At 41.4% G+C, this 13,057-nt stretch overlaps 1 protein-coding gene across 4 annotated transcripts in view; it reads right to left on the minus strand.

The window, feature by feature from the left end:
- The window catches only part of LOC131993362 (arginyl-tRNA--protein transferase 1), an 81,185-nt gene that overhangs the window by 34,946 nt on the left and 33,182 nt on the right, over nt 1-13,057 (minus strand). For all 4 annotated transcript variants that reach the window (XM_059359232.1, XM_059359231.1, XM_059359230.1 and 1 more), the window contains 2 exons: nt 12,197-12,229; nt 4,658-4,839 (listed from right to left, as the gene is read on the minus strand). In XM_059359232.1, the coding sequence (XP_059215215.1) occupies nt 4,658-4,839; nt 12,197-12,229 (215 nt within the window). The remainder of the gene's footprint in view (nt 1-4,657; nt 4,840-12,196; nt 12,230-13,057) is intronic.

The raw sequence follows: 13,057 nt of genomic DNA on the forward strand, positions 1-13,057 counted from the left end.
GTGTAAAATAAAGATTTAGAACTTGGAAGATTTATATGGCTTCTTCAAATACAGTAAATGTCTTGCCTGCTTTATTTTTCCTCAATAGTTTCTTCCTTAATTGCATCCTTTTTCTAAAAGCCTATTTTCCTCTTTCCCTTCGCTGTTTCCTTCACTATTCCATAACTAAATTCCAGCTCCTCTTTCTTCCCTCTTTTTGTTTCACTCTTCCTTCCACCCTCTGTGTTTCACCCACTTAAAATGAAGGGGGAGAATTCCCTTTTCTTACAATACTTAACAGAGAGAGAAAGAGGCCTTAAAATAAAATAGATGCACTGAAAAATAAGACGTGGGACAAAGCAGGCCAAGCCAGGGAGGGGGGAGAGACAGGGAGAGAGAGAGAGCAGGAGGAGAATATAAAAGAGGAGGGTCAAGAAAGAGAAAGGGAGGGAGAAGAGAGGCAGCGAGAGCGAGGTGCTAGAAGGTCACCCGCTTGCTGCCAGGTTCCTGGGTTCCCATCCCCTCTCCACAAAAGCGCCCGGCAGGCCTGAATTGGGGGAGGGGGGTCAAGAGAGGCGAGGGGCCCATTCACAAAAAGCCCTGCGCACCCCCCTTCACTTGAGGCCTTCACACCCCCACCTCCACCCCCATGGCAGCAGCTTGAGTCCGCCATTATCCCCTCTTCAGCCATCTGACACTCCAGCACAAGCCAATTATCAAGCCCTCTGCTCCTGCACAGCTTCCCTCATACTGATGTACACACACACACACACACACACACATGCACACACACATGCATGCATGCACGCACACACAAATAGTGCATACCACAAGGTGCTTACTGCTTCACATGCATGCGGAAACATTTCATTACCAAACACAACAAGAACAGTGTTGATTGGGATAAAAACAGTCTAGTGATGGGAAGCACACAGAAGCTTAGTGTGTATTGTAAATAAGTAAAAAATGAAGGATGTTGAGCTTGTCTGCAGGTTTAAGACTTGGGCCAAACAAGGCACTTTTTAAGACCAGTATTGTCTATGTAATATCTGATCAATTTCCAGTCTCTCCAGTTTGTTTGCTCCAGCACAGCAATGCTCTGCTGCAATTCTTTAGAAATTGGAAAAGTTACAAGTTAAAGGCATGTGAACTGAATACTACAAGGCATAAACAAACAGCAGCATTTAGTTTAAATAAATGATATGAGAGAATGCAGCAGCAAGCGAGCAAGCAAGCAAACATCTTATCTGCTACATTTTGCAGGTGTAACCCTGAAAAAACACACCAAGCGGTAAAAGAATGCAGCAATCTGCCATGCAATGTCTATGAAAAGTTGCAATGGACGATCTGAGATACATTTGGTTCTGTGGTGAAGTGCGGCTAAACTTTAAGTTGGGGATGGTTTAGGTTTAAGCTGCAAATTGGGGCCTGATAATATCTGCAGTATCGCCATTATTTCTGCACACCTATAACATGTTGCTTTGGTATAACCTCAACATTTAACTACACTAAACAAAAGAAGATTTTAAGTCATTATTTGTAGATCTTTTCACCTGAATCTAAATACTTATTTTAAAGGTGGTTTGCTAGGCTACATGTGCATTCAGCCACTTAATTATGTATGAGAAAATAGACTTGCATATTTAAAAAAAAAAATGAAGTTCTGGGTTCTGTATCAGCAATTAGTGGTTATATGTAAGAACTTGGATGAGGATGAAGGGCGACGGGACATAATCAGGACATCCTCATAAGAAAGTGATCGCGGTCGGACACCAGCTGTGTTTCCTACACACAGCGCCTCAGGCACCTCATTATGTGCCTCTTTAGTTCTCCTCCTCCTCCTCCTCCTGTCCTCGGGGCCCGTGGCAGAAGGAGCTGCACTCCTGCAAGACATTCCTCAACATCTCCCTCTCCTGTTTCTGCGGCTGAATCGCACATATACACACACCTATTAATGTACAGAGAGCACACTGTGCTGTTCTTGTTTTTGTACTTTTGTAACATACATGTTTGAACACAAAAGTAATCCAAACCCTACAGCCTGTAGGGTTTGTCTCAGGTGATGACCAGAAAAATATGTAAAAAATAATAATAATCCCACTGAAGTACTTGTATAAAATTCCCAAACTTTTCCCAGTCTTTCTAAAACCTTTCCACAGCTTTTTGTTATTATAAAAAGCAAAGCTCTGCTACTTTTCATGTATATTTGTTTTTATTTCCCCCTTGTGTTTCAGTTTTTAAAAAGTTCCTCTGAAGATGCCTGATGAGGCCAAGACATCTGCATCAACTGCAATAAAATTATTTATTAGTATTTTCTACTTGTTGAATTTTCAGACTTCTAACCTTATACATATGTCAGTTTGTTTACATAATGCCGCGGTAGTTGAAAAAAAACAAAAATTTAATTATTTTCTCTATAATAAATGCTTGTGGGAATATTTCTAATTAACACATTTTTATAGTGCAAAAAAAATATTTTAATAATTTTTTCACTTTAACCAAAAAAAAGTTCATGCCATATGCATTAACATAGCCATTTTTTAAATAAATAAAAGGCAAACAATGTCCTCAGTGATGCATAGGATTAATCCCTTTTTCTTTTTCTTTTTTGAGTGCACTTGCACATGGTTCAACAGCCTGGGTTCCAGTCCAGTTGGGCCTGCTGTGGAGAAGAAACACCATCTAATGTAATGAATGTTTGCACAAGTTGTGCGGGGTGTGAGTACATGCATTCTGCACAGTAAGTTTTGGACAGAGTCAGCCAGGCCAAGCAGACTAGGGAGTGTCCAGACCGGATCAAAGGCCCGGGCTCTGGTGTCTGTAAACAAGCAGGAGGATTTTTAGTCCCGCTGGCTCCCTTCTCCAAGGCCTCCTCCACACACCGAGCACTCTGTGTTACTCTTGGAGTCAGACTCTTACAATAATAAGTGATGGGGAACTGTGTGCTTATGATGACCTGAGGGTGTTGCCTCTATATGAGTAGAGCCTGTCTGTCCGAACTGCTGGGCTGACTTAGTGTGCGATTACACACACGAATGACCGCTCACAACTCACGTACGAACACCTGTAACACACAAACTTTAAAGCGGAGATCACCCAGGCTCCCACATCTGTGCAGAAATATTTTAAAAAGCCTTTCTCACATTATTGGGTTACATTTTACAGGAAACGCCAGATATGTGCGCCTGTAGCGTATGTGTGTGTTCTCTTATTTCATCTTGGCAGAGAGAGCTGTCGTCAGCTGAACCACAAACAGAGTACTGCCTCAGCCAATCAAGTGTGAAGAAAGAGGTACTTTTCCCAACCCAAAGCATTATGGCACTTATAGTATACAGTTCTAAGGAGAGATAAAAATTTGGGAGGAGACGAATAGATCAAGAGTCGGGGAGAGAGCAGGTTAAGAGGAGGGCAAATATAAGGAGTGAGAAGGGTGGAATAATAGAAGAGAAGAAAGGAGGGAATGGTCATTAATGAGACAATTTCTCTCTCAAAATGAGCTACATAAAATCATTAATTACTGTACATTATGTGGATATCACTGAAGCTTTACTGCCCTCTACATCACTATTTGCATCGTGCTTCACTGGGTTACATTTGAAAGGAAATCTGCTGCAAAAAATTCTTGCTTAATAGCAATCAGAACAAATTGCAGCATCCTTTATGTGACAGAAAGCAACAAAAATATGGTCCTGATTTTATGAAACATGAGCGCTGACACAGTTCCTCACATGTCATCTCCACCATCATTGAATATGTTGAAAACTACAGAAAAAGGATGATGTAAATGGTCAAAGTTGGGGGGAAAGATTTGATGACAGATACCAATTTTGGGAGCCAGCAAATGATTGAGTGCCAGGGGTGGACAGTAATGAAGTACATTTACTTGGGTACTTTGCTTCAGGATATTATTTATACTATACTTCTATTCGACTACATTCATATAAGCATTCCAAAGCTCTTGTTAGTTTAGTGCTTAGCTTTGAAGGCAGTGGATTAATTTTCTTTTCTTCTCAAAAATGCAACACGCCACATGCTGTTTAGGGATGGATACTGAAACAGGCCCGGGGCTAAATCATTAAAGAACATACCATTGATAAACGCCAACATTAGCAGTTCTTTCATGTGTACTTTCTTAGAGCAGAGAGGCATGGTGGAGACAGCAAAGTGAAGATAACTTGAAGATTACTCAGGTTGACAACAACCGTTATTGGAAGTAAAGAGCCAATACTTAAATGTAAGGTTCTAGAAGCAAGTCAATGCATTCATTAGGTTATTTCAGAGTCATTCAGCTCTGTAAATGCATTGTAGCAACAACACAATATGCAAAAAATGCTGAAAATATATAAATAAAAAGTACTTTTGTACACCACAGTAAATTTAAAAGAAGCCACTCCAGTACTTTTAAGTCAAGTAAAAAATTGACTGAACAACTTTCATTTATATTGGAGTAATATTTAACTGGGAGTATCTATACTTTGACTCAAGTTGTGTGCTTTGTCTACCAAAATCCTTTTTACGCAGCAGCCGTGTAGTGCATTAAACATAAACTATTTAAAGGAAAGGTACTGAAATGAACATCAGAATATTAAAAACCTAATGCATGCATTTCATGTCACGCTAAATTTTTCTGAGGGCCACCATTGGCCCACGGGCCACAGTTTGAGTCCTGGCAACCAACCTGAGAGCAGAGTAGGAGCCCAGAGACAGCGAGGCAAAGTCTGGGTGGTAATACAGGTAGACAGAGGACACACAGGTGGGCAGGATATCCAGCACCCCCACCGCCACGATGCGCCCGTCCAGCCAGTACTGCTGGTGGAAGGAGCCGTAGCCCACCTCGGGCCCATCTGGAGAATGTTCCGCCTGGGGAGAGACAAAGAGAGGAGAACAGTAAGAGAAGGTGGTCGCTGGTCAGAACTATAGCAGTACTCTTGTGTGTCATATAGTTTGTATTTAAAATATATAAATCACAGTGGAATGAGTATGTGGTATTTAATAGGACTGTTTTTACTTTCTTGCACGGATCTACTTTCTGTGCCTTACACACACACACACCTGTATGATGGTGGATCATAATCCAGACTTTTCCCTGCCAGGCCTCACGCATTATGTGTGGGGGTGTACAGTAGCCTCACGTTCATCCTGCTAATGGCTCCCAAATGTGGAGTGAGAGCAGGAGCAGGGTGGAGTTTAGGGGGGGGGGGGGGCTGGCCACAGAAACACTCCAGGAGAGGACTTTTTAATAAAAGACCCTGCGTGAGCAAAATCCATTTCACCAGGCGGTGGTGGAGTGTTGCCAAGCTTTCTCCTATATGTCTGTGTCTGCTCTCTCCATGTGGCATGAAAGAATGTGGGTGTAGGTGTACACCCGCGTGCTTGAGTCTACTCCATTAATAAAACAGTTAAGTGTTTGACACACGTTGCGTTTCTCATAGGGATCTGCATGCTGGGTTTTTCAATCAAGTCACTTTACTGCTTTTATCACAGAGGATTAAGACTAGAGGCTTGGGGTTAGGGTTAAAAGTCAGAGTATTGGTTTGTGTGTGTGTGTGTGTGTGTGTGTGTGTGTGTGTGTGTGTGTGTGTCTCTCTCTTCAGCCCACTAGTAACAGGATCCTTCTCCTTCACCAACATTCATCTGGACCCAGTTAAGTAGCGCAGACGCTGCTAGTTATCACAACACTGAGAAAGCTAGCTCGCTAATCCATCGTGCCACTGGGCCCACACTCTGACCAAATTAAACCTGACCAAATAAAAACACACACACTCCCTGCAGCTTTGTGACCCCACAGCGCTGAACGTCACCAGTGGGTTGACTGTGTGCCACATTCCTCCTTACCACCATGTAAGGTTTTCTTAAGTAGCGCCGGTAGTAAAAATAAAATTACCCCCCCCCTCCCTTCCCAACTCAGGCCTCTTGAACACTCAGGTCTGATTACCTGTCTGACACAATATACACCAGAGTCCATTTACTTTTGTGTGCGTGTGGGTAGTTGAGTGGGAAGGGATGATTAAATTGTCTAAAATGCTGCTCCACATCAGAGGACGTATGATATATGATAGGAGATGAAGATGATGTGGGTTTAGGTAAAAAGGAGGGAAGAATCAAGAAAAAAGCAGTTATTTGGAGGGCAACTGGGGGTGTTGAAGGGTGACAGGCACCACATCTGGAGCAAGCGCTGCACTCTATGTGGCTCTGTGTGTGTGTGTGTGTGTGTGTGTGTGTGTGTGTGTGTGTGTCGGAGGTTGGGGGAACTGTCCGTCTGTGAAAGCAGGCAGCCTGTTATTTCTTGGCACCGGTTCCTCCAGAAACACTGGAGGCTTTGTCAGGGGCCCCTCTGTGTCAGTTTAGAAGTTGTAAGTAAAAGGGAAAGAGCGAGAGGTGATCGGTGTGTGTAAGAGAGGTAGAATTTTTTTCTTACCCCACCTCCAGTATACAAGCTCGAGTACAATGATGTGAACCTGAATGCCTGTGCAATAGAAGTGATGTCTGTCTGAGTTTGCATGTTTGTTTTTACCATGTCCAAGGCCGATTGTGTGTGACTGACCTGTGCGTCACCTCAGACGACAGCCTAATGGTTGTGTCCTTGCCACTGTGACAACAATCTAAACATTCTCTGGAACACTTCAAACCACCCCAGAGCTTCCCCTGCAGCCCCAAATCGCTCTCATATGGCCTAAACACAGGGCAGCATGAGCAGTGTGCTTGTCCTGACAAAGTGGGGAGGTGGTAAAGTGGGGAGGTGGTGTACTGAATGTTTGTTTCAACCAATTGTCTGAAACAGAAACCGAGTGTATGATATTAACTTTCAGATACTTTTCTGTGATGTTTCACCCAAATGTAAGCCTGATCTGGCTCTAATGACAGGGGAGAATGGAACAGACTGTACTGTAGCAACAATATAAAGAGGTCAAGTATACAACTATGTAGTATCTAATAAATAAATAGTCGAGCTGAGGCGGGCCGAATAAAGACTAGTTTATAAAGCATGGCACATGTGACAGCACTCACCTGTACGGAAGAGGATTGGGGCCAGGTAAGAGAAAAAAATAATGAGGAGGATTTTTTTTTTCATTATGCAGTTCGTGGAAAAAGTCAAAATGTCAAGAATAAAGTCATTTTTTAAGTTTGGTAAAGTTGGAAAGTTGGAAGTTGTTTTTGAGAAAGAAATCAGAACAGTTAAGTAGACTGCAAGCTGCAACCTGATTTCCATCAATGTCATAAAATGAGCAATAACTAAGATCCTAAGATCCTAATAACAATATTTAAGGGTGAAATAGTATTAAAATCCCCCAACACATAAATGAGCTATTCTTGGTAGTAGGCAACTACAACTTTTTTTGGGGGAAATCTGCTTTTATGTGAATTTAGACATATATTAGACATATTGAGGAAAATCAGGTTGTAGCTTGCAGTCTGATTTACCAAACTCAAAAAGTTGACTATTCCCGACATTGTATTTAGATTTTTTCTCTAAGTATATAATTTTTTTTTTCTAATCCTCTTCTGTATACCTGTCACTAAAAGTGGCTACGCTCTCAATTATGCATGACATTAAGCCTTATAGTATTCCTTCAGACATGTTTCAAAGTATATAAAAATAATCTGCTATGATTAATATTATTGTTTGACATAGTAAAGTTCCATCACAACTGCTCGCACTAGGTTGACCAGTAACAGAGCAGTGCAGGTCATATTTGAATCCTGATCAACACAATCAGCCATTCTTGTTTAAGTCTGCAGAATCAGATGAGTCTGTTGTGCACAAAAATGTGAGAATTGTTGGCGTATCAGAAGTGTAGTTGCCATCTTTTATTAGTGTATGTTGTTTGTTAGCTTGTAACTGGCAGTGGCTGTACTCAAAAGTCAGCTCTGTCCTGAAGGTTTAAGGTTTCTTTTACAGCTTTTGATTGGCCTTCAAAGTTTAAATCACAGTTATTTGGGAAGTGTGCAGACAACAACTAAGAAAAACACATTTTTGAGTGAAGGGGGAACTTAAACAACTGATGTTCTTCACAAACATTTTAAAGGACATTATTGTCTTGAGCTTAAAAAGGTTAGTAGATCACTTTGCGGCTCATAGGCGTCTGCTAGATTCTGTATTCCTTTTAATCATTCATTTACATGTTTTGTTTGTAGCACATTAATCAAAAAGTCCAACTTTAGTAAACAAGGGTGACATTTCATTAAATGACGAAATTACAAAAAGCATCAGATCAAAGCCGCTGTTTGAAACATTGCTTTCCAAAAACAGGATGGACAAAGGCTTGGCATGAGCTAAGAGAGTTTGGATGTGACAGATATTCGCAGAGGAACAGATTTAGGAAATAGCTTTGAGTTTATTCCACTTCCTCACAACAATGGTGAATGACACAATGTATTCGTAAGAAGCATGGTTTCATTTACAATTTCATGGTTGTCTTTGAGTGCTTTCCCCTCAGGTATTCATTTTTATGTGTTTTTATTTATTATATTTATTTTGTAGTTCACTTTATTTTCTTTTATTGTTTGTACTTGCATTGTGCAATTATTTATTAGCCACTTTTATGTGGTTAATAAACATATTCTTTCATGTCATACTAAAACACACTTGGTTTGTGCTTGACATGTTTATTACTGTTAATCACTTGGGATACATAGCACATTCATTCTATTTTTTTCATTTTTGGTGGAAATCTATTCAGGGACTAACAGACTCAAACACAGCTTTTATCCAACTGCAATAACCACCCTCAATACTGGAAAAAAACGATAATATTGCACTGCATTCACATTGATGGCTCAACACACTTGAGATATGTTCTGTACTGTTGTTTGTCTCGACTGTGTGTTCATGCTGTTTGTTTGTTGTTTTTGTTTTTTTTCCTGTGCGACTATGCATGTGTCTGGGTGTGTTTATGTGTTTGTCTAAACTGGTTATTTTGAATTGTACATATTTTTCTTTTTATATTTATATTTTTATAGACTTAAATGTTGCACTTACTGGAGAGCACTTTGAATTTCGTTGTACATGTGACAATGACAAATAAAGACCTATTCTATTCTATTCTATTCTATTCTAGGGATGGTAGATGAGCATTTACCATGTTACCGCTAATTCTTAAAGTTTAACCTTCACTCTTTGCAAATGTGCACCACTGAGTTGTTACACCTACTGCAGCCATGATGCTGTTGGGATTCTGGCACTGACCAACAACAGATGTTGAACTCACATTTTCAAATTCTCTCTCTCTGTTTCACACTCACTAATGTGCATTTACACACGAATGTACACACAGCAAGCCCTGCAAGCAGGCTGCAGGTGTAGCATAGCTCACAGTATGAGCACCATTAGCATATGCATGACTGTATGCCAATGTATGCATTTATTCCATACTGTAAAGCAAAACTTACTTTTTACTACTAGTTACTTTACTGGTCAACTCTTGGCTTGCAGCTGAGGAATGTACAGTGGGGTCTATGTGTTCACTAATACGGTATGTCAGCTGGTGCAATCCCCGCTGATGTGTATCTGTGTTTCTTTACATAAATAAAATTCTTATTCACTTCCTCTGAGGGAAAGGAAGGCCAAATCACAGAAGGACAGACAGAGAGAAAGCTTGAGAGCTGAAGCCATAAAAAAACAGTGACTAATTGGCCAACACCCCTGTTAATGAGTGTTTGCCCTTTGGTTAGACACATTTGGAGGCTGTAAAGAACAATAACTAGAAACAGAATGAGTGCACGAACCCCACACAGCCCCATAAAACCTGGAGTTTCTCCAGCACAGCCACTTAGACCTCACCAAGGTCAAGTGCAGTGACAGACACCTGCATGACTGCTGCTCATCATGTGTGCAGGTACTGATGTGCCACTGTTTATCCGCCTGCACGAATGTGTTTACATGTCTGTTTGTGTGCGTAAAAAACAGAGGATTCAGGGACAGCTGATGTTAATTACCTCAGAGTTTCTGCACGAATCCTCTGCAATTTTGGTGAAATTGAACACAGCAACAAACAAACAAGTCGGACAACCTGGGCTCTAATTAGCTGCAGTCAGATTTGTAAGTATGCAGTTTGCATACATTTGTATAAATGCAGGCGTACATGTGAGCTGATGAACCACACAGTATGCAGGTCCATGTGGTGAGTGTCTGTGTGTGTTTTAATAGCGTTCTGATTGGAGACAGATGGAGGCCGACACGCAGAGGTAGCGCAGAAAGCCACGCATAATCACTCTGAAATGGAGAGCATTTGGAGAGAGACAGAAGAAGACAGAGAGAGAGAGATCAGAGAAGGAAATAAAAACAAGTTGGGCGAGAGGAGGCCAAATAAATGGAGACGGCCCCCTGGACCAGTCTGAGGAGAGGGGACAGTGAAGGCAGGAAGATATGTGAGGCAGTGTGCCACAGTCCGTGTGTGTGTGTGTGTGTGTGTGTGTGTGTGTGTGTGTGCACAACTGTGTAATTCAGAGTGCCTGGCCGCCAGCCTTGACGAGGTGATAAAAGCTTGTTTCCTATAAACACTAATGATGTTCATTAGTGAAGACCTGAGGGGGCTCACGGGGGCAACACGGAGTGACTGTGTTTGTGTGTCTCTGTGTCAGTCGGTTTGTGTGCGCTCCTGGCCCTCAATCCCATTAAATTGGCTGTTAGAAGTGCCCATCTTGGGTCTAATTGCTGGTGTAATTGTCCTGACCCAACAGGTCCACTGGTGTTTCTGAAGGCTGCAGCTCTCCAAGCCTGCTAAGTGCTCAGTGATGCCTGGCTGCACCTTCATCTCACCCAGAGACCACAGGGAATACCACAGCCCAACAGTGAATCCTCTTCCAGATGTCATCAATATCCATCATATTACACCCATCTATAAATGTAATCAGTCAGTGGATTGCAAGCAAGATTGTATTAATTAATGATTGATTTCTAACCGGGGTACTTTCACCCTAGAGGGCTATCGCCATGGGGAATGTCCAATTATTGTACAGTAGATCAACAAAGTACGAAAAAAAAGAAAATATGATTTGATTTCAAGAATACAGCCACATAATAAGAACACCAAAAGAGCCCATGAAAAGTAGTTAAAAAGTGTTTACAGAAGTTCTTATCAACAGATGGTTGATAGAGCTGACGAAAAGTAATGTTACTGACTAACCAGTGCAAATAATTAGCTTAAAGTAATAGAAAAGTGGTTGAAATAATTTGCTTAAAGTAATAGAAAAGTGGTTGAAATAATTAGCTTAAAGTAATAGAAAAGTGGTTGAAATAATTAGCTTAAAGTAATAGAAAAGTGGTTGAAATAATTATCTTAAAGTAGCAGATAAACAATTGAAATTACCTCAAGTTGCCTAACAGATAAGAAGTTGACAAGTAATCTAAAAGTAATGGTTATTTACCCATTACTTTTAGATTATTGAGTGTCACCCCAAGTAATAGTAGCTGCATGACTGATTGAACCAACCAAAATATTGAAAATTGTATGAATAAATCAATGTCCACTATAATAGAGTGTTTTTATACATATGGAGCATACATTAGAAATTGATGAGGGGGGCCGTGAGTTCATCTGACAGGGCTTGGGGAGGTTACCTCAAACCAAACCTGAATTAATGCACCAGAAGCTGATATCAAACTTCCCGTGGTGCCTAAATAATTACTTCTTTCTGCGAACTCAGCTAACTCGATTGCCATCTGTTGGCTCCCAAAAAGATGCCCACAAAGCTGCCTAATCAGCCAGTAATCTGTCCCACACCACATAAAGTGAAGAGCAGTGGTACGTCCCATTCTGTGAAGGCCACAGGAAAGGACTGGTCTGAAGACCTTGTGTTGAACACAGTTGCAACGCAATCTGGACACCACATTTCACTGCTTTCCTCCCTCAGCACCCCCTTTCACTGAGACAGGGCTAAATTAAAACCCCTTCAATATGAAACAAAACCCCCTTCCTGAATCCCCTAACCCCTCCCCTCGAGCTGGAGGGCTCTTGAAGAGAGAGAGCAAAGGTGGTGGGGTAGGTATGTGCTGGACGAAGGAAACTTATCCCCTTTTGAGTGTGTTTGATGCACAACTAAACACTGAAATGCTGGCCATTTTTTCCAAATCATTATCATCATCTACGTGACAGTAATTTCGCAAGGACGACCTTTTCGTGGTTGTTAAATCATTACAGGTAACACATATGGATGAATAGAGACATTTAAAAAGGAGGGTTTATTAACCTGTCAACAGGCCAAAGGAAATACATACCTCTAGTGGTGAATCACAGAGAAATCTCCGGAACTGTGGGGAGAGGCAGAGGGGGGAAACAGAGAGAAAAACAGTTAGTTCTCTGGGTCACCAACTCTTTTGAAAAGGCATAAATGAAAACCATACTGCTGTCCTGTAGAGTTTATCCCTCCCTGTTTTCTCCTCACTCAGGTGTCACATATCATATGCAGCCCCCCCCCTTTCATTCACAAAGGAAAGCTGTATTTACACAAATGAAAACATTTAGCCTATCAACCGAAGCTCACAGTCCAGGGAGGACATTGTGACAGCTTAAATAATCAGCGTCGCCGTCAAAACAGCCTACCTCTGAACACGCTTTAAAACGCACACGAGATATCAATTACCGGGGGACTTCATGCCTGTGGAAACATTAAATCTTTCTTCCATTCTCTCTACTATTTCCTGTGCTCTTTCTTTCTTAACGCCAGCGTTGAGAGCAGTGTTTACAGACGAGCTGACCTAGAGAACTGGGAGACAAACGTAGCACGCTTCCATGTTCAGGGCCAAAACCCCATCTATAATGAGAACCAGCTCGGCCACAGTGGAGCATTGATGGACAGCTTTTTGGTTTACTCCATCTATCTCACCCTCGTGCGCCACACCACAGTTTCAAGTTCATATTTCACAAGGAAATGCTACAATCCAGCTGTGTCTTTCATTTGCAGATACGTTCGACTCTGGTTCCGCTGTCTGGTGAGCAGGACAGGAGTCTAGAATAGCACCAAAGTATCACGAACAGAGAATGGAGAGGTTCCATGCAGGACTAAATAAACAAAAAGAGAATATGAATCATGTAAAAAGTCTTGAGAAATAAAAGATTATTTACCAATGGCTGCCGTT

The sequence above is a fragment of the Centropristis striata genome, chromosome 20, assembly GCF_030273125.1.
Source record: "Centropristis striata isolate RG_2023a ecotype Rhode Island chromosome 20, C.striata_1.0, whole genome shotgun sequence".
Taxonomy (NCBI): domain Eukaryota; kingdom Metazoa; phylum Chordata; class Actinopteri; order Perciformes; family Serranidae; genus Centropristis; species Centropristis striata.